Source organism: Ovis canadensis, chromosome 2, assembly GCF_042477335.2.
Source record: "Ovis canadensis isolate MfBH-ARS-UI-01 breed Bighorn chromosome 2, ARS-UI_OviCan_v2, whole genome shotgun sequence".
Taxonomy (NCBI): domain Eukaryota; kingdom Metazoa; phylum Chordata; class Mammalia; order Artiodactyla; family Bovidae; genus Ovis; species Ovis canadensis.
This window is the reverse complement of record NC_091246.1, coordinates 237099613-237121764: the sequence shown is the minus strand read 5'-3', so window position 1 is coordinate 237121764 and position 22152 is coordinate 237099613. Positions and strand designations below refer to the sequence as shown.

Here is a 22152-nt window from a genome sequence, read left to right as displayed (position 1 = left end):
TGAACAACAACAGCAATTGACAAGACAGTGGAACACCCTTCCAGGCAGAAAGCTGGAACCACATGTACAAAGGCCCTGTGGCTGAAAAGAATACATAGCCTCAGAGGAACTGCAGCAAAGCCATGAACCTGGAGCTCAGGGAGCAAGGGCAAGACAGGGGGAGACATGGTGGAGAGGGAAGCTGATCAAAGAGCCTCCCATGCTGGGCTGTAGAGGCCACGTGAAAATCCTGGTGGCAGTGAGGAGTCATTGAATGGAAGGAGCTGATAAATACATTCTTCCCATGTAAGGTCCCTATTGTAATACATGCACATTAATTTGGCAGGAACGAAGTCACTCTTAAGACAGCAGCTTCCATACCTGAAAATTAATGGTGGTAAACCCACAAGCATCTGTGGCCACATCCCCAGAGATTTGGCTTCCCTGGGTCAGGGTGGAGGCAACAGAACAGTTTATTAAATAAACTCTGTAGGTAATTCTGATTCCAGGGGTTTGTGAGCCAGACAGGAGAGGGCTCTAGTTGTGGAGACTTTCCTGGAGCTCCTGAAAGTGGAGCAGGTACAGAAGGCTGCCTCTGAGTATCTTGAGGACAGAGGGCGTGACTCTTGTGATGAGAATGCTAATAGGAGCCAGAAATAGTCCAGCCAAACAGGCTGAATTGGAGTCAGCCTCTGCATACCGGCCCCCCCCCCCCCACCTTTTTTTCCCTTCAAATCATGGCGCGTCACTGGGGCCTCATGGAAATACACTGGCTCATTCTATTTTTAGTGCAATAAATACCTACACAGAAACATGAAGTTGTTATGCATAATTCAAGAAGCCAATGCATCTCAAATTAGAAATCTCACCAAACAGTTGTAAATTCAGGTCACCGTGTCTTCCATATGACCTTGAAGTTACAGGATTGTCTTGTCAGTGGCCACTTACATGTGGGATTTTGAATCAAAATGGAGCAAAGAGAAGTCTTAGAGCAAAGACAATCAAAAGACCATGCTCACAACAGCCAAGAAGGTAAACATGTCAATCAACAGCTTTTCATTTTAGCTCCTTTGAAGGCCTGATCCCCTGACTCCCTAATATTATAAAGTCATCTGTAGCCCAATTAGCTGTGCATTTATAATCTCCCATTACTCTCACATCAACACAGAGAAGTGATTAACTATTTTGGCATTCATAGTAATGTCATTAATCAGGAGGCATTTATTGGGTATTAATAACTGGACTTGGTGGACAATTGTATGTGAATTCTACAGTAATTTAGCAATTGATTTAGTAGTATTTGATGAGTTGAAGGTGTACTAATGGAAGATTAAGCGATATAATTCTGATTATGAAAAGGTGATCAGATAGACATTTAAAAAGGGATTAAATAAATAAAAAGAATTTCAGTTGTACATTCTGTGAGTCAACAAAATTTCAAAGGAAAGCACAAATTAATTTTCATGCTCTACCAATGGGTATTCAGGAATTGGCATTAAAAAATGTGTGCAGAAACTTCCCTGGTTGTCCAGTGGTTAAAAATCTGCCTTTCAATGCAGGGGACACTGGTTCAGGCCCTGGTCAGGGAAGTAAGATCCCACATGCCATGGGGTAACTAAGCCTGTGTGCCACAGCTAGAGAGAGGTCTAATGCTCGCCACAACAGAAGATGCCATGTGCTGTAACTAAGACTCAAAGCAGCCAAATAACTAATAAGTATTTAAAAGAAAAAAGGAAAAAATTGTCCATTTCGTATGCAGTGAGAATTTTCTTTTTTTTTGCTACATGGACATTACTTAATGTCAAAAATAGGCACATGGAGAGATTTGATAAGCTCAGTTGTAAATTTTGCTTCAAAAAAGGCTTTTATAATTTGAAAAGGACTTTTAAATTTTATTTCTATTAGTCACTGGTTATACTTTTTAAAAAAGTGTCTTTTAATCCTATGAGTTGCGGCCATAGCCCCATTTATTTACCCGTATATATATATATATATGTGTATATATATATATATATATATATATGCTTATAGTCACAATAGATACATATATATATATATACTTAGAGCTTAGTTTTTAAAGGAGAATTTGCTCATGAATTATTAAAAATGGCAGATAACATAAATCGTATTATTATGAATATACTGTTATTTAAATATTAAACCTTAAATGTTAAGGTCTAACATATTTAATGTTAAGCATTAAACATTAAACCTTAAAGTTCTAGCTATAATTTTTAAAAGTAGCAATAATGAAATCAAAAATTTATTTCAAAGTTTTGATATGAGAGGTGCTGAGTTAGGCAACTCTCTAAATGATGTTCTTGCTTGCATCTTGGATTTGCTATTTTCTCAAGGGACCTACTTTCCCAGAGCCTTTTCTTCAAACCTACATAAATCTAAGTTTCATTCAGGACCCAACTTTAAATAGATGTTGTTTGTCAGATAGAGCTGTTGATGAGTTGATGATGGGGATGATGGTGATGTTGGTGTTGATGATGGAGGTGATGATAATGATGGTGGGGATGATGATGATGGTAGTGGTGGTGGTGATGGAGGTAATGATAGTGGTGATGGTGATTTTGGTGGTGGTGATGGAGGTGATGGTAATGATGATGGTGGTGATGATGATGGTGGTGGTGGTGGTGGTGGTGGTGATAGCGATGATGGTGGTAACTGGTAGTGATGGTGATAGTGGTTGTGGTGGTGGTGATGGAGGTGATGATAGTGATGATGGTGGTGGTGATGGAGGTGATGGTAATGATGATGGTGGTAATAGTGGCAGTGATGGTGGTGATTGTGGTGTTGGTGGTGGTGATGATAGTGGTGATGGTGGTAACAATGGTAGTGATGGTGATAGTGGTTGTGGTGGTGGTGATGGAGGTGATGATGATGATGGTGATTGTGGTGGTGGTGATGGAGGTGATGGTAATGGTGGTGGTGGTGGTGGTGGTGGTGGTGGTGGTGGTGGTGGTGATAGTGATGATGGTGGTGGTGGTGATGGAGGTGATGGTAATGATGGTGGTGGTGGTGGTGGTGGTGATGATGATGGTGGTGGTGGTGGTGGTGGTGATGATAGTGATGATGGTGGTAACAATGGTAGTGATGGTGATAGTGGTTGTGGTGGTGGTGATGGAGGTGATGATAGTGATGATGGTGGTGGTGATGGAGGTGATGGTAATGATGATGGTGGTAATAGTGGCAGTGATGGTGGTGATTGTGGTGTTGGTGGTGGTGATGATAGTGGTGATGGTGGTAACAATGGTAGTGATGGTGATAGTGGTTGTGGTGGTGGTGATGGAGGTGATGATGATGATGGTGATTGTGGTGGTGGTGATGGAGGTGATGGTAATGGTGGTGGTGGTGGTGGTGGTGGTGGTGGTGGTGGTGGTGGTGATAGTGATGATGGTGGTGGTGGTGATGGAGGTGATGGTAATGATGGTGGTGGTGGTGGTGGTGGTGATGATGATGGTGGTGGTGGTGGTGGTGGTGGTGATAGCGATGATGGTGGTAACAATGGTAGTGATGGTGATAGTGGTTGTGGTGGTGGTGATGGAGGTGATGATAGTGATGATGGTGGTGGTGATGGAGGTGATGGTAATGATGATGGTGGTAATAGTGGCAGTGATGGTGGTGATTGTGGTGTTGGTGGTGGTGATGATAGTGGTGATGGTGGTAACAATGGTAGTGATGGTGATAGTGGTTGTGGTGGTGGTGATGGAGGTGATGATGATGATGGTGATTGTGGTGGTGGTGATGGAGGTGATGGTAATGGTGGTGGTGGTGGTGGTGGTGGTGGTGGTGGTGGTGGTGGTGATAGTGATGATGGTGGTGGTGGTGATGGAGGTGATGGTAATGATGGTGGTGGTGGTGGTGGTGGTGATGATGATGGTGGTGGTGGTGGTGGTGGTGATGATAGTGATGATGGTGGTAACAATGGTAGTGATGGTGATAGTGGTTGTGGTGGTGGTGATGGGGGTGATGATAGTGATGATGGTGGTGGTGATGGAGGTGATGGTAATGATGATGGTGGTAATAGTGGCAGTGATGGTGGTGATTGTGGTGTTGGTGGTGGTGATGATAGTGGTGATGGTGGTAACAATGGTAGTGATGGTGATAGTGGTTGTGGTGGTGGTGATGGAGGTGATGATGATGATGGTGATTGTGGTGGTGGTGATGGAGGTGATGGTAATGGTGGTGGTGGTGGTGGTGGTGGTGGTGGTGGTGGTGGTGGTGATAGTGATGATGGTGGTGGTGGTGATGGAGGTGATGGTAATGATGGTGGTGGTGGTGGTGGTGGTGATGATGATGGTGGTGGTGGTGGTGGTGGTGATGATAGTGATGATGGTGGTAACAATGGTAGTGATGGTGATAGTGGTTGTGGCGGTAGTGATGGAGGTGATGATAGTGATGATGGTGGTGGTGATGGAGGTGATGGTAATGATGATGGTGGTAATAGTGGCAGTGATGATGGTGATTGTGGTGGTGGTGGTGGTGGTGATAGTGATGATGGTGGTAACAATGGTAGTGATGGTGATAGTGGTTGTGGTGGTGGTGATGGAGGTGATGATGGTGATGATGGTGGTGATGGTGATGCTGATGGTGGTGGTGGTGATGGAGGTGATGGTAATGATGGTGGTGGTGGTAGTGGTGATGCTGATGGTGGTGGTGGTGATGATGATAGTGATGATGGTGGTGATGGTGATGGTGATTGTGGTGATGGTGATGGAGGTGATGGTAATGATGATGGTGGTGGTGGTGGTGATGATGATGGTGGTGATGGTGATGGAGGTGATGGTAATGATGGTGGTGGTGGTAGTGGTGATGCTGATGGTGGTGGTGGTGATGATGATAGTGATGATGGTGGTGATGGTGATGGTGATTGTGGTGGTGGTGATGGAGGTGATGGTAATGATGGTGGTGGTGGTGGTGGTGGTGATGATGATGGTGGTGGTGGTGGTGATGATAGTGGTGATGGTGGTGATGATAGTGGTGATGGTGGTAACAATGGTAATGATGGTAATAGTGGTTGTGGCGGTAGTGATGGAGGTGATGATAGTGATGATAGTGGTGGTGATGGAGGTGATGATAATGATGATGGTGGTAATAGTGGCAGTGATGGTGGCGATTGTGGTGGTGGTGTTGGTGGCGGTGATGATAGTGGTGATGGTGGTAACAATGGTAGTGATGGTGATGGTGATTGTGGTGGTGGTGATGGAGGTGATGATGGTGATGGTGGTAATGTTGACTACTAGGGACTGAATGTTTGTCCCTCCCCTCCCAAATTTATATGTTGAAATCCTCACCCCCAAATAAATGGTATCTGGAAGTGGAGCCTTTGGGAGGTGATTATGGTTAGATTAAGTCATGAGGATGGGGCTTTCACTATAAGAAGAGTGCCTGATAAGGAGAGGAAGAGACCAACATTTCTCTTCACCATAGAAGGACACAGAGAAAGAGCAGCTATCTGTAAACCAGGAAGAGGGTCCTCATCAAGAACCTGAGCAAGCTGGCACCCTGATCTCAGACTTGTAGTCTCCAAAACTGCAAGAAGTAAATGTTGATTGTTTAAGCCACCTTGCTTTAAGACAATGGTGGGGATGATGATAATGATGATGACTTATAGAGTCCTTTTAATAGGCTTCAATGTTTTAAAAGCTTTGCATGTATTAAGATCTTTAATCATAAGAACCACAGAAAGAAATAGGTAGTGTTATTATTCTATTTCACAGAGAAGGAATCCAAGGCAAGAAAGATGTAAATAACTCTTTCAAAGTCAGAGTTGTTGTTGTTATTCAGTCACTAATAAGTATTTGATTCTTTGTGACCCCATGGAGTGCAGCACGCCAGTCTTCCCTGTCCTTCACAATCTCCCAGAGATTGCTCATACTCAGGTTCATTGAGTTGGTGATGCCATCCAACCATCTCATCCTCTGTCGTCTCCTCTTCCTCCTGCCCTCAATCTTTCCCAGCATCAGGGTCTTTTCCAATGAGTCAGTTCTTCACATCAGGTGGCCAAAGAATTGAGCTTCAGCTTCAGAATCAGTCCTTCCAGTGAATATTCAGGGTTGATTTCCTTTAGGATTAACTGTTTTGATTGCTTTGCTGTCCAAAGGACTCTCAAGAGTCTTCTCCAGCACCACAATTTGAAAGCATCAATTCTTCGGCACTCAGCCTTCTTTATGATCCAACTCTCATATTTGTATATGACTACTGGAAAAATAATAGCTCAGCCTTCTTTATGCACCAACTTTCATATTCGTATATGACTACTGGAAAAATTATAGCTTTGACTAAATGGACCTTTGTTGGCAAAGTGTTGTCTGTGATTTTGGATACGCTATCTAGGTTTGTCATAGCTCTCCTTCCAAAGAGTGTCTTTTAATTTCATGGCTGCAGTAACCATCTACAGTGATTTTGGAGCCCAAGAAAATAATCTGTCACTGTTTCCACATTTCCCCCTGCTATTTGCCATGAAGTGATGGGACCTGATAGCATGATCTTAGTTTTTTGAATGCTGAGTTTTAAGCCAGCTTTTTGATTCTCCTCTTTTACCCTCATCAAGAGGCTCTTTAGTTCCTCTTTGCTTTCTGCCATGAGAGTGGCATCATCTGCATATCTGAGGTTGTTGATATTTCTCCCAGCAATCTTGATTCCAGCTTGTGATTCATCCAGCCTGGCATTTCAAATGATGTACTCTGCATATAAGTTAAATAAGCAGGGTGACAATATACAGCTTTGACGTACTCCTTTCCCAATTTTGAACCAGTCTGTTGTTCCATGTAAGGTTCTAACTGTTGCTTCTTGATCTGCATACACATTTCTTAGGAGAGAGGTAAGTCGATCTGGTATTCCCATCTCTTTAAGAATTTTCTACAGTTTGCTGTGATCTACACAGTCAAAGGCTTTAGCGTAGTCAATGAAGCAGAAGTAGATGTATTTTTTTTTAATTCCCTTGATTTTTCTGTGATCTAACAGATGTTGGCAATTTGATTTCTGGTCCCTCTGCCTTTTCTAAATCCAGCTTATACATCTGAAAGTTGTCAGTTCATGTAGTGTTGAAGCCTAGCTTGAAGGATTTTGAGCTTTACCTTGCTGACATGTGAAATGAGTGCAATTGTGCAGTAGTTTGACATTCTTTGGCATTGCCTTTCTTTGAGATTGAAATGAAAACTGACCTTTTCCAGTCCTGTGGCCACTGCTGAGTTTTCCAAATTGGCTGGCATGTTGTGTGCAGCACTTTAACAGCATCATCTTTTAGATTTTTAAATAGATCATCTGGAATTCCATCACCTCCACTAGCTTTCTCTGTAGGAATGCTTCCTGAAGGCCATTTGACTTCACATTCTAAGATATCTGACTTTAGGTGAGTAGCCACATCATCATGATTATCTGGGTCATTAAGGCCTTTTTTGTATAGTTCTCTATGTATTCTTGCCACCTTTTCTTTATCTCTTCTGGTTCTGGTAGGTCCTTGCCATTTCTGTCCTTTATTGTGCTCATCTTTGTATCATATTTTTCCTTGGTATCTCTAGTTTTCTTGAAGAGATGTCTAGTCTTTCCCATTCTGTTGCTTTCCTTTATTTCTTTGCATTGATCACTTAGGAAAGCTTTCTTATCTCGCCTTGCTATTCTCTGGAACTCTGCATTCAATTGGGTACATCTTTCCATTTCTCATTTGCCTTTCTCTTCTCTTCTTTTCTTAGCTATTTGTAAGGCCTCCTCAGACAACCACTTTGCCTTCTTGCATTTCTTTTTCTTGGTGATGGTTTCGGTCATCATCTCCTGTTCAGTGTTATAAACCTCTGTCTATAGTTTTTCAGGCACTCTGTCTATCAGATCTAATCCTTGGAATCCACCTGTCACTTCCACTATATAGTCATAAGGGATTTGATTTAGGTCATACCTGAATGACCTAGTGTTGTTTTTTTTCCCCCATACTTTCTTTAATTTAAGCCTGAATTTTGCAATAAGAAGCTCAGGACAACCAACTAACAGGGAGGGAGCAAAGCTCCACCCATCATCAGACAATTGGATTAAAGATTTACTGAGCCTGGCCCCCACAACTGCACTCATCTCATAGCTAGCAAAGTAATGCTGCAAATTCTCCAAGCTAGGCTTCAACAGTATGTGAACTGAGAACTTCCAGATGTTCAAACTGGATTTATAAAAGGCAGTAGAATAATATTAATTAAGTATTTTTCCTAAGCTATTGCTTAGTTACCTTCCAGTCCTCTTGTGTCTGATATAAGCTGAGCCAATCTGATGGCCAACAGTACTTTGTAAGTAATAAGGAAGAGGAAGAAGAGGGGAAAGTGATGGAGTTAGTGTTTTGTGAATTTGGAATGCTAAGTAGTAGCTAAACAGTGATTCATTCTACATCAAGTGGCAGAAGTGGGGATATAACACAGGAGAAGGAGTTTGATGTGGTTTCTTTGCAGGCCTGTGTTGGTCAGAGTGCGATCTAAGCCATTGTAATGGAGATCTCAAATATAGTGCTTAAATTACAAGTTAATTTCTCCCTCATGTTTCTGAAAATGTGATCTGATTGCTTGTTTCTCTAAAGCCAATTAAGAGGCAAGTTTGGTGAAAAGGAATGTTTGCTTTATTTTGGAAGCTGGCAAACAGGGCAAGGGAGGGGTGATGAAGGGGTAGAGGGTGCGGAGAGGATGGTGAGGGCAGATTCCTGTCCAAAGGCTGATTCCCCCACTGACAATCAGTGGGCAAGAGATTTTTCAAGGGGAGTTTCAGGGGTATATAGACAGAGGGAGGGGGTACATGCACCGACAACACAGCTCTGACGGTCATCTTGAAATTAGTCATCGGTGGTCTGACCAGCATCAACTTGCTTAAGTACAGTTAATCTTCAGTTCCTGGGTCGGTTTGTTCCCATTTCTTTGAGGCCAGTTCTCAGAATTGTGGCAGCTCATGTCCTGGCTGCTTTCTGATCACCAAGTAGTTAATTTTTCCCACTTTGGGGGGGGTTCAGTATCTGTAAGACAGCTTACAGGGTATGGCTCTGAATATTATCTGTAGCCCTTGCTGCTGCGGTGTTGCTTCTGTCGTGTCTGACTCTGTGCGACCCCATGGACGGCGGCCCACCAGGCTCCTCTGTCCCTGGGATTCTCCAGACAAGAATACTGGAGTGGGTTCCCATTTAGAGGTGCTAAAGGTCCTTGATTTTGTTTAATGAGCAAACTATTGTTATTTTTGTTTGTTTGCTTGACTAGTTTCCGTTGCTTCTGCATTGTCTCACTTCTCTGATCAAACTTAGTCTTTAGCTAAAAGTTTTCTACAGACAGAATGCAGACAGAGGACGTGATGGGCAGAGGGGAGGACCATAGGGTCCTGCTCCATTTCTAGGGGTCCTGTTACAATCTAGAGGTGTCTGGTCCAGGGTGGAGGGCAGTCCTGGAGCCTCAGCACACAGATCCCAGCTCTGGATTTAAACCGGCTGCCCTGGCTGTCACCATTGCTTCAGTGTATCAGCCACTGGGAAGCGGGGAAGGACAAAGGGAGCACTTGCTTAATCTTCATAAATGCAACACACAGAAGGGCCACACAGCCTGTCCCCATGTCACTGAGGAGAGGCTGGGTGGCTCTGTTGTTCCCAGCAACAGTTCCCAACTTTATTATTGAACATGGGGAGAATGGTTGCCAATGGGTAACCTCCCATGATTCAGACACTCAAGTCTTACTCAGGACCAATGATTCAGTCTAATATTAGTGGAGAAAGGAGTGTGGTAGGGTGAATACCTTGAAAAAACTGAACAAAATTATAGCACTCTGAGCTACTAACCCTTTACTGTGGCGCAGATACTTCTTTTGAGAAAGTGTAGAATGTCAACCTGAGAACTCTTAATCTAAACCTTTTTGTTCATTTTTTCAGCCTGTATGTCCGTATTGTATGTTCAGGTTTCCCTGCAGGGTGAATAGGGAGATGGTGCTGCTGACGTATTGGCCAAGTCAGGAGGTGCTTGTTAAGGGTTGCTCCGTTGTGACAGCGGAGCTTCCCTGGTGGCTCAGATGGTAAAGGATCTGCCTGTAATGCAGGAGACCTGGGTTCAATCCCTGGGTCAGGAAGTTCCTCGGAGAAGGGAATGGCTACCCACTCTAGTATTCTGGCCTGGAGAATTCCATGGACAGAGAAGTCTGGCAGGCTACAGTCCATGAAGTCAGACACAACTGAGCAGCTAACACTTTCACTTCAGTGTGTGATGGTAAGATTTGTGGAGAATAAACCAATCTCTATGCAGGGAGTAGCAAGCGAATTGTATTTTTTTCCTATAATATGTTCCCATTGTCTTTCTAATGGCTTTTTTCCCTTTGGAGCAAATGATATGCTTAATATATATTTTTCCTCGTCTTCTGGCTAGGTGGAGTCCCCCTGATGACTTAGATCAGTGACAGTGCTGACAGTACTTGGATTGTTGCTATTATGGGCTGTTTGTCTTTAATTCAGAAAGCATTTTTGGCCATACCTGACTCAGGAACCCCCAGAAAATGGGATATTCTGAACAGGTGATTTTTTTCAAAAAGCAATTTACTGCTGCAAGCAACAGAGCTTAAAAGCAAGCAGACAAGGAAATGAACAACAACAGAATGTAAACTTTCACAAGGAAATCCAAAGAAAGCCTTGTTTAGAAAAGATAAAAAGAATAAAGTCAGGATGGTCAGACTGGCCAGGTAGGTTCTCCAGCAAATGAGGCATCACTGCATTTGTACTTGGAGGGTAGTGACAGCTCTTCAGTACTCCTTCACTTTCCCTGCTTAGCTCATGGTCTGACTGCATTCTGCATACATGCCACGGAAGGAGAGCTGTGTTCCTATAGCAGGAAGTATATTCGTAAGTCTTATTGTAGCATCATGCCACCCTGGACCTGGTCTTGGTTCAAGTTTGTACCCTGCATCAAGCTCTCTTCTTGTCTCTGGCCAGATACTGTCAAAAGGTGATTTATTTCTCAGGTTTTTCCTCTCAACCCCAGGTATTGAGTCACAAATTCACAGGGATCCTGACCAGCTTATTAAGCTTTGCATTAGCCTCCAGCCCACCTTGTTAAAGAGCTGGCGCAGAGACGCCATCTCATTCCTGCTTCTGTGGATCAAATTGTGGGAATTGGAGGTGTTTGTCTTCCCAAGGCCCAAGTTACTGTAGAAGCCCTGGGTCTCCAGCTGAAGCTGAAAGCTGTGATGTTTTAAACCTTTCATGCCTATCTGGTGCCAGCCATGGGACTTCCAGGACTGTGAATAGTTTTTATAGGCTATAGTTTTGTGCCTAGTGATTCGCCAAGTCTTAATAGGAAAACTCAGCCATCTGTTTCCAACACCTACTGCTCACGTACTTATGGTTAGAGTTTTTATTTTGCATGTGTGCATTCCCCTTAACAGGAAAGAAAACGGTCTTTATAGCCAAACCACTGAAGTGAGAAATGCAAATCTCATTTGCTCTTAATCCCAATGAGGTATTTACTACAAAGTCCATTTGAGACTCTTTGGTGTTAATATTGAAGAAGACGAGTGGTAAAATAAACAGCTAATGGCCTGGAGCCAGCCCTCTCGTGCGTGCTAACTGATGAGGGCCCATTCCATTCCAGAAGTAATGACAGGGCCCCCCTTTCAGTTGTTCTCAACTTCTCATTGGCACCAGGGGAGTGAGTTTGGCAAAGTCACTGTTTTGAAAGGACCATAATGATGGCAGGACATTTTATTACTGTATTAATGAGCACAGTGTGGGGCCATGGGTAGGACGGAGTGTTTGTGTATGTCTGTGCAAGAGTTGGGGGCGTGGGGAGAAGGAAACCCAGTTTTTATCTGTCATTGTAACTAGTTGCTGGGGAGTGTTCACAAACCCCAAGGTAGTGAAGGAGAGTTTTCCTTCATCGTTGTTTTTAAAACTCCTTAGGGAAATCACTCTCAGTGGTAAAGAATCTGCCTGCAAACAGGAGACACAGATTTGATCCCTGGGTGGGGAAGCTCTCCTGGAGAAGGAAATGGCAACCCACTCCAGTATTCTTGCCTGGAGAATCCCATGGACGGAGGAGCCTGGTGGGCTACAGTCCATGGGTCGCAAAAGAGTTGGACATGACATATGACTAAACAACAACTCCTGAGATAGTTTTCTCTGTCATGGACCCAGTGTCCTCCTTTATCTCTTGCATGATGCAGGGATCTTTTCGTATCGATAACACTCTGGAAAAGTCATGTAGTTATTTATTTCAATACAATTTTCTAATATGATTTTGGTCTGGTCTGATAGCTATTTATAACCATTCCCTTCTCCACGGGATCTTTCCTGACCCAGGGACTGAACCCGGGTCTCTTGTTTTGCAAGCAGATTCTTTACCATCTGAGCCACCGGGGACGCCCATAAACGTAACATCAAGTTTATATTGTGAATATTGGTCTGTAAAACTTGGTTCTGGGCCCTGGTCTCTCTCTTTTCTCCAGAAGTTCACTTTTCCCCAGTGGTTTAGAATCCCCCTCATTCAGATGAGAGCCAATTGTAAATCTTCAGCCCTGACGATTCTAACTACTCATGTCCTATGTTGGACCACCACCTTGGATGCTCCTTTTGGTGGGATGGGGATGGATGGGGGAATCTCAAACTTAATCTGTACACAGTGGAAATTCTCGTCACTGGCCAGCACCACTGCACATGAGGTTGCTGTACTATGTATGATTTCTTCTTTTCCCTCATCTAGTCCAGACAAAAGCCTTGGTTCTTCCTCCAAAATGCGATCTTTGAAAAAGAACAGACTTGTAAACCCTGTGGGGGAGGGAGAGGGAGAGACAAATTGAGTGGGTAGTGTTGAAACATATATATTACCATATGTAAAACAGATGTTGTTGTCCAGTCGCCCAGTCGTGTCCGGCTCTTTCGACCCCATGGACTGCAGCATGCCAGGCCTCCCTGTCCCTTGACGTCTCTCGAAGTTTGCCCAAGTTCATGTGCATTGCACTGGTAATGCCATCCAACTGTCTCACCCTTGAGGTCCTCTTCTCCCTCTGCCCTCAGTCATTCCTTAAATAGATCTTTCCTTAAATATAGAGCCAGTGGGATTTGCTGTGTGATGCAGGGAGCTCAAACCTGGTGCTCTATGACAACCTAGAGGGGTGGGATGGGGCGAGAGGTGGCAGGGAGATTGAAGAGGTAAGGGACATTGGTATACCTATGGCCAATTCATGTTGATATATGGCAGAAACCAACACAATATTGTAAAGCCATTATCATCCAATTGAAAATAAATTTATTGAAAAAAAGAAAAAGCATAAAGCTCGTGTTTTCCACACTATTTAGTGGGTGCTCATCAGACCAAGGCCCACGAGGTCCCCTCTGATCTAGCCCCTCCTGCCTCTGTATCCTCATCTGGGCACTAGCCCTTGGCACACTGACCTCCTCATCCATCTGATGATGTCCTCAGCTTGCTTCACTGGCTTTTCCTCAGCCTTCAGGGCTCAGCCTAAATGCTGCCTCCTGTCCGGCGCTCAGACATCACCTGCTGAGTGATTTTAACTCTGCTCTGTCCTGTTCGGCCTTTCACCCCTCCCCACCTCACAGTTGGGTTACGCACACAGGATGCACAATTTCTCCTCTTAGAGGGACTCAGCACTTTGGCCTCATAATCAGAATCATGGACTTGGATTGAACACAGTTATGATTCAAACACGTGTTTACCCATGAACATTTTCAGAGAACTCTAATTTTACATGCCTTGTGGTCGGAATGAAGGAATCTAAGGCCGCAAGCATGAGAAGATGATGAGATATTCTTCCTTGACAAAAGGTGGGAGAACCCCTGAAACTTTTGCCAGAAAGCCTTCACTTCCTTTTCTCCACTTCTGCTTTCCTTGTCTTGAGTGTCCCCTTTTCCTGTGTCTCATGAAGTTTCTATCTCCTGCTTTGCTTTTCTTCTGCCCCCCCCATCTCTTCTTTTCCCTCCTCTTTTCTTTTTTCTTTCCCTTTTGTATTTATGCTCTTTCTAGCCTTCTTTCTTGCTTTTAGTTTAAGCCAGACTTTTACCTGAGCAACTTCATAGCCTCCCATGTGTCATCAGTTCTCCAGTTTTTGAAAAGACCGTAGAAGGCACAGGTGTTGACACAAGCTCATTCTCAAGCAGCTCTGCAGACAGAACCGGGGAGTCACCCTTACTCTGACTTTGCCAGTTTTTGTCTTTAGTTGATCGGTTGGTCTACAGATCTTGGAATTCTGTATATAAGGACAAGTCTTTCTATCCAGGCCTGTTTCAGGAATTATGTTACATATATTGATTTCACATGATTAAGGAAGAAAGAAAATTCATGACCATTTGCTTGACATTTTTTACAAGCATGTTAGAAGTGCCATTGTTTGACGGGTGAGTCAAAGAAGTCACATCGTCTTTTCAGCAGCTCTCCAGTGATCACCCATAAAGCCCCGAAGAACTTCTTTTCTCAAAAAGTGAATTCTGATTTATTCAGATTCCTACTTTTAATGTGAGCCAGGCTTTTGCCTGAGCAACTTCATAGCCCCCCATATGGCACCAGGTCTCCAGTTTTTGAAAAGATCACAGAGCACACTTCCTGCTCCTGGCATGTGGGCTCTCCTGAGGGCTACTTTGCTTTAACCCAGCTGCGCTTTGAGGAAACTTAAACTGGATGGGATTACTCTTCAGTGGGCTTCCCTGGTGGCTCAGCAGTAAAGAATCCGCCTGCAGTGCAGAAGATGCAGGAGGTGCGGGTTCGACCTCTGGGTGGGGAAGATCCCCTGGAGAAGTAAGTGACAACCCACTCCAGCATTCTTGCCTGGAAAATTCCATGGACAGAGGAACCTGGCGGGCTACAGTCCACGGGGTCGCAGAGAGTCGGAGGTGACTGAAGAGACTCAGCACACAGGGCATGCACGCATGCACTCTTTTCAGTAGGAGGAGCTCCAAGCATTTCCCCCTTAGACGTGGCCAAAGGGAGGTGCAAGCAACTTACTGAAATAACAGACCTCGAAGGAGCCGCTGGGCACCGATTTCCCCCGTGTGATGAGTGACTGCTGAAAATAACATGCTTGTTATGCAGCAGACTCACTTTCGGGGATTAGGTGACATGGTCAGAAATGAGGGAGGAGTGTGTGACACTCTGTTGTAAAGACTGATTTCTTTAATAGTTTACTGAGGGATTTGAAGGTCAAAATACTCAGGCTTATTAAGCAAATAAAGCTAATAGAGAAACTTGTATCAAAGTTGTCTCCCGGAAGTTCAGAGACTATGATGAGTCAGGGAATATGGCCTAAATATCACAGAGTTGTGTAGACTTTCAAAAATAGATGTGTAAAATGTGCTTTCAAGAGGCTCACGTGTGTGTCTCTAATTCAAGGTGATTGTTACCTTCGCAAGAACACTACTTATGTGATTTAGATTAGTTTTTCTATTGGACCAGTGGTTCTTAACTGGAAGCACATGTCCAGATTACTTAGGAAGTCTTTTTATAACACATGCCTACAGGGGCCTAGCCCAGACTATTGCTACTGAGTCATTTGTGTTGGAGCCTGGAAATAGGTACTTGGAAAAATCCCCTGCAAAATTGTGAAGCATCTGGTTTCAAACTAGTTAAGGATCATAATTCAAACAGACACACGTACCCCAATGTTCACTGAAGCACTATTCACAGTAGCCAGGACATAGAAGCAGCCTAAATGCCCATTGATGGATGAATGGTTAAAGAAGTTGTAAAGTACTTCACTTTACAGAGTGAAGTGAGTCAGACAAAAACAAATATTATTAACTCATACATGTGGAATCTAGAAAAATGGAACAGATGAACCTATTTGCAGGCAGAAATAGAGACACAACATAGGGAACATAGGGAACGGATACGTGGACATGGGGGAGGAAGGGCAAGGAGGGATGAACTGGGAGATTAGGATTGACATGTATACATTACCATGTGTTAAAGAGGGGAATAGAGGAAACCTTCCGTAAGCACAGGGAGCTCAGCTCGGTGCTCTGTGACGACCTAGATGGATGGGATGGGGGGAGGGGAGAGGGAGGCTCAGGAGGAAGGGAGCACACATATACCTATAGCTGATTCACTCCATTGTGCAACAGGACATTAACACAACACTGTAAAACAGTTATACTCCAAAAACAAAACAAAGCAAAAACTAGTGAAGGACCACTGCTCTTGACTGAAAGTTTGGAGTAGCACAAACCAAGGGTGATCCCTCCCTGTAGCCTTAAAATCCTGGACGATGCCTGGTTTGTAGAAGTGAGTGAAGAAATGTTCGCTGAGAAAATGAAAACAAACTATTTAGAAAGCCATATTGTGCATTCATTTAAACTGCTCACTCATGTAAATTTCTACTGGCTTAGCAAGGAGTTGAGAGAATTTTTAAAATAACCATTGAAGAGATGCATCTTCTGGACAATTAGAGAACATTCTGTGATCTAAATGCTTATGAAGGGGACAGATGATGTAGATTTTTCAGGTAATTTGATGTGAAACTAGAGAGCAAAGCAGAGAGATGGACAAATAGGTTTTTAATTACTATCTGATTTTTACCTCCATTATTTTATGGGTAAGATGTCTTTTAGAATAAGAATTCTGGTAGCTCCCCTATGTTGTTCCAGATTCTATTTGTCTATCAAAGTTGATTTTTTTTTTTTTTAGTAAGCTGTAATTTGTGTATTTTAATAATAGCTGTTCTTCCAAGTGCACTCAGATTGACAACACATTCTGGAAAATCCTCTTTGGGATTTGTCTGTGCTGTGCTGGTCCTATATGCATCTATATCCTGAATTACTATTTGCCACCTCCCTGAGACTTGTCCCTTGCCCTCAAGGAAGTTTCAGTAAGGGCAGCTTGATAGATAATCATTCACGACATAAAATAATCAGAGACCTTCATGTAACAGTGCGGATTGACATTGTGCAGCTGGGAAAGGATGGGGGTATTGCTCGTGAATGTGTGTGTTAGTCTCTCAGCTGTGTCTGACTCTTTGTGACCCCATAGATTGTAGCCCGCCAGGCTCCTCTGTCCATGGGATTCTCTAGGCGAGAACACTGGAGTGGGTTGCCATGCCCTCCTCCAGGGGATCTTCCCGACCCAGGGATCGAACCCGAGTCTCTTACTTCTCCTGCACTGGCACGGGGGTTCCTTACCATCGGTGCCATCTAGGAAGCCCAGGTGGTACTAGTGGTAAAGGTGGGATAGGGTGGAATCCGAGCTATGATGACAGGAGGAGGAGGCATATTCCAGGTAAGGGTGCTGTGGGAACGCTTGCAGAGTTGGGGTAATCAGGGCGTGTGAAGGCACGTGAGGAGGAGGTGTGAGGTGTCTGCAGGGTGCAGGGCCACGGCCAAGGAGTAGAAACTCTGGTGTCTTTGCCTAAACTGTCCTATGCCTTCTGTTCCAAAGCCGATTTACCGTAAAGTTTTCAATAGGAAATCTTAGGAAGAGAGCAAATAGTTCTCTGTGGATGTAAAAAGCACTCCTCCCGACTTGCTGTGTCCATCTTTACTGGCTCCTAATTACAGACTTGAAGTTGAGGTGGGTCTCTACAGCAACTTGGGTCAATTTCCCAAGATAACCTTGATGCTTGTGAATGGAGTTAAATTTTCTGCTGCTGTTTTGAACCCATCTTCTGCCTGTTGAAAACATCTTTGCACTACCATAGTGCTTTGCCTTTTGCAGATTTGTTGTTCCTAGATGCTTTTCAGGGTTCAAGAAGCAGGGGGTGAGCCTGTCAGACAGCCTCACTGTCTGCGTATATCCAACTGTCACCATAAAAAGCATCCTTTTTTGATGTTAAAAGAGCCCAGTTTTGATGATAAATTCTATGGTTACCCTCTTCAGGGGTTGCTGTCTTTACTTACATGAGAAAATTGGGGATTTAGAGAGACATGGCTGTCTAGAATCATTTCTACTCCCCGTCTTAAGCATCTTTTCTGGGTGATGCAGGAATCTTTCTTCTGGGTGATGATGGTGTTAATTATAAGTTGTTCATTTTGAAATTAAAAATTATTCCTAAACAAATGAATAGTCTTACTAGAAAAGGGTACACTGTCTTTGTTGTTGTTGTTCTTCAGTCTCTAAGTCTGTTTATGTGACCCCATAAACAGCAGCATGCCAGGATCCATGTCCTTCACTATCTCCTGGGATTTGTTCAAACTCGTGTCCAGTGAGTCCATGGTGCCATCCAACCATCTCATCTTCTGTCTGCCCCCTCTCCTCCTGTTCTCAATCTTTCCCAGCATCAGTGTCTCTTCCAACGAGTCAGCTCTTCACATCAGGTGGCCAGTGTATTGAAGCTTCAGCTTCAGCATCAGTCCTTGCAAAATAATGATCTTGTGGATGCATAGTCCTCACAGTATTATTTCCTTATTCCAGTTTGAGGCTATTATTTATTTGACATTTATTTCTATCTACTATGTACAGATAGCTGTACTTGACATAAAGATCGTCATTCAGTGATAATTATGACATATTATTGCTTTTGCAATCAACATTCAGCTATGATTGGTCCTGGTTTATTAGATGGTTAAAACCACATTTTGCAATAAGGAGTTCATGATCTGAGCCACAGTCAGCTCCTGGTCTTGCTTTTGCTGACTGTATAGAGCTTCTCCATCTTCGGCTGCAAAGAATATAATCAATCTGATTTCGGTATTGACCATCTGGTGATGTCCATGTATAGAGTCGTTTCTTGTGTTGTTGACAGAGGGTGTTTGCTATGACCAGTGCGTTCTCTTGGCAAAACTCTATTAGCCTTTGCCCCGCTTCATTCTGTACTCCAAGGCCAAACTTGCCTATTACTCCAGATATCTCTTAACTTCCTACTTTTGCATTCGCTATGATGAAAATAACATATTTTTTGGGTGTTAGTTCTAGAAGTTCTTGTAGATCTTTATGGAACTGTTCAACTTCAGCTTCTTTGGCGTTAGTGGTTGGGGCATAGGCTTGGATAACTGTGATACTGAATGGTTTGCCTTGGAAATGAACAGAGATCATTCTGTCGTTTTTGAGATTGCATCCAAGTACTGTATTTTGGACTCTTTAGTTGAATATGAGGGCTACTCCATTTCTTCTAAAGGATTCTTGCCCACAGTAGTAGATATAATAGTCATCTTAATTAAAATTTGCCCATTTGAGTCCATTTTAGTTTTTGAATTCCTAAAATGTTGATGTTCATTCTTGCCATCTCCTGTTGGACCACTTCCAATTTACCTTGATTCATGCATCTAACATTCCAGGTTCCTATGCAATATTGCTCTTTATAGCATCAGACTTTACTTCCATCACCAGTCACATCCACAACTGGACGTGTTTTCGCTTTGGCTCTGCTCTTCATTCTTTCTGGAGTTATTTCTCCACTCTTCTCCAGTAGTATATTGGGCACCTACCGACCTGAGGAGTTCATCTTTCAATGCCATATCTTTTTGCTTTTTCATACTGTTCATGGGGTTCTCAAGGCAAGAATACTGAAGTGGTTGAAATTGATACCATGCAGTCAGATTGGTGATCAAGTAGAATTTAGTAATAAACTCAATGTAAAACGTGTCTCCTGTTGCATGCCACTGTGAGGGCACTGAGCTGCTTGGACAAGCCCATAGCAGGGGAGATTTAGTGCTTGCAACTACTCAAAGTAGCCAAGAGAATGGAGAGCTGGGAGTTGCAAGATAGTGGCTCCCAGGGAAAAGACAGCTTCGAAAGCAGGGCTGGAATTCAGACAGAGTGTCCCCTCGAGGGCAGGAAAAGGATTTCAGGTGATGTCGGAGTGCCTGGGGTCCTCAGTATCACCCGTTCTTTGTGATTCTTGGGAAGAATGTCCTACCTTAATGGCCCGAGGTCTGAATGACCACTCGCCACATGCTTTGTTCCTTGGCCTGACTTACTGCATTTTGATTTGTTTGCCGGAATTGATTCTTATGTAGTCTATATCCATAGTCTTGTCAAAGGAATGTTGGTCAAGCTTTACACTTCCTATTATCCCGTTTTCTTCTAGGTTTTGTGAATGATTCTGTTACTAAATCCATCGTGGCATTGCGGTTGACTCTGGTGGTGAAGACCAGCACCTGCGTGCCGGGCGAGAGCCGTGCAAACGGCCTGGAGTGCTCCGGGAGAGGAAGGTGCTCCACGAAGCCGTCAGAGGTGAGGGGGGCACCTGGGAGCTTTGAAAATGCGTGTTTACATTAGGGTATATTTACATATAAGCACACACACATGTATATATACATGGACTGCAGCCCCCTAGGCTTCTCTGTCCATGGAATTTTCCAGGCAAGAATACTGGAGTGGATTGCCATTTCCTTTTCCAACCCAAGGACTGAATCCTGGTCTCCTGCATAGCAGGTAGATGCTTTACGCTCTGAGCTACCAGGGAAGCCCATCACTTCAGTTCAGTTGCTCAGTCGTGTCCAACTCTTTGCAGCCCCATGGACTGCAGCACTCCAGGCTTCCCTGTCCATCACCAGCTCCCAGAGCTTGCTCAAACCCATGTCTGTTGAGTTGGTGATGCCATCCAACCATGTCATCCTCTGTTGTCCCCTTCCTCTCCTGCCTTCAATCTTTCCCAGCATCAGGGTCTTTTCCAATGAGTCAATTCTTCGCATCAGGTGGCCAAAGTATTGGAGTTTCAGCTTCAGCACTGGTCCTTCCAGTGAATATTCAGGACTGATTTTCTTTAGGATAGATGGGATTGATCTCCTTGTAGTCCAAGAGAAGCCCATATATATACACACACACACATATATGTTGTGTGTTTGTGTGTGTGTGTGTATAAAGAATGAAAGGGGAGAGAGCAAGTGCATTTGCTGAAAATATCGCCAAATTTCTGGTTTCAATTATTTGTATGCAACTTACAGATATATAAATTTCCATATAATTTTCAAGGTAAATACTGGGAAATTGTGCAGTGCTGGACCCCCTTACTTCAGTATCAAGTAGAGATTTTGTGAGAAGTAATTATCATATCTGGTCACAGAATCAAGAGAAGCAGAATAAAGAAAAGCTAAGACAGTTATCTATCTCCCTGTTGTGACCTAATTCCCTCCTGAGACTTTGCATGTCCCCAGTGGTGACAACAGTTACAGAAGTGAGGGAAAAGTAAGAAAAGGAATGGGGAGGAGGCAGGGAGAGAAGGCAGATTCACTCTGGCCTTTGTGGACCAGCGCCATGAGCTCTGGAAGACGTGAGTCCTGGGGTTCCCTGGTGGTCCAGTGGTTGGGACTTCATCTTCCAAGGCAGGGGATATGGGTTCAATCCCTGGTGAGGAAGCTAAGATACCACACGCCTCTTGGCCAAAAGAGTGAAACATCAAACAGAAGCACTATTGTAGAAAATTCAATAAAGACTTTAAAAAAATGGTCCACATCAAAAAAACCTTAAAAAACAAATAAGACTTGAGCTTTGTCTCTCCTTCTCTTTAGCATCTGACATCACATGGGGAAGCCTGAGAGTTCTTTCTCAAGCTGAGCCTGCCCTGTGGTTCCCATTTTCTTCTCTCTTGGCCAGCTTGGACTTGCTTCTTCTCTATCCTGAAAGTGAAAGTGAAGTCGCTCAGTCGTGTCCGACTCTTTGCGACCCCATGGACTGTAGCCCACGGAATTTTCCAGGCAGGGGTACTGGAGTGCGTTGTCATTTCCTTCTCCAGGGGATCTTCCTGACCCAGGGATCAAACCTGGATTTCCTGCATTGCAGGCAGAGACTTTACCTCTGAAGGGAAGCTTTATTTATCCACTTATTCTATTAATAAACAAATAAAGACTATTGAGTGCTCTTCTGTGACCATCCAAGTTAATACAGAAGTGTGAGAAGTGATGGAAGCAGTGGGGTGCTTGTTTGATACGGAAGTTCTGGAAGAGATGAAGGGGAGAGGCTGAGGAAGGCCAGCCTCTCGAGGTGGAAAATCATCAGATCTTCCCAGTGAGGCTGCAAAGAGGAGGCACAAGGGTCTTCCCCAAATTCACTCTTCTTTTTAATATATATTTACTGAAGTCTAGTTGACTTACAGTGTTTCAGGTATGCAAGCAAGGTGATTCAGTCATATGCAATGCGGGAGGCCTGGGTCCGATCCCTGGGTTGGGAAGATCCCCTGGAGAAGGGAAAGGCTACCCACTCCAGTATTCTGGCCTGGAGAATTCCACGGACTGTCATGGGGTCACAAAGAGTTGGACACAACTGAGTGACTTTCACTTTCACTTCACTTTCACAC

At 43.8% G+C, this 22152-nt stretch overlaps 1 protein-coding gene across 1 annotated transcript in view; it reads left to right on the top strand.

Moving 5' to 3' along the window:
- Positions 1 to 22152, top strand: part of DNER (delta/notch like EGF repeat containing) — a 379213-nt gene that overhangs the window by 168522 nt on the left and 188539 nt on the right. The window contains exon 5 of the mRNA XM_069578468.1: positions 19945 to 20090. Within this exon, the coding sequence (XP_069434569.1) occupies positions 19945 to 20090 (146 nt within the window). The remainder of the gene's footprint in view (positions 1 to 19944; positions 20091 to 22152) is intronic.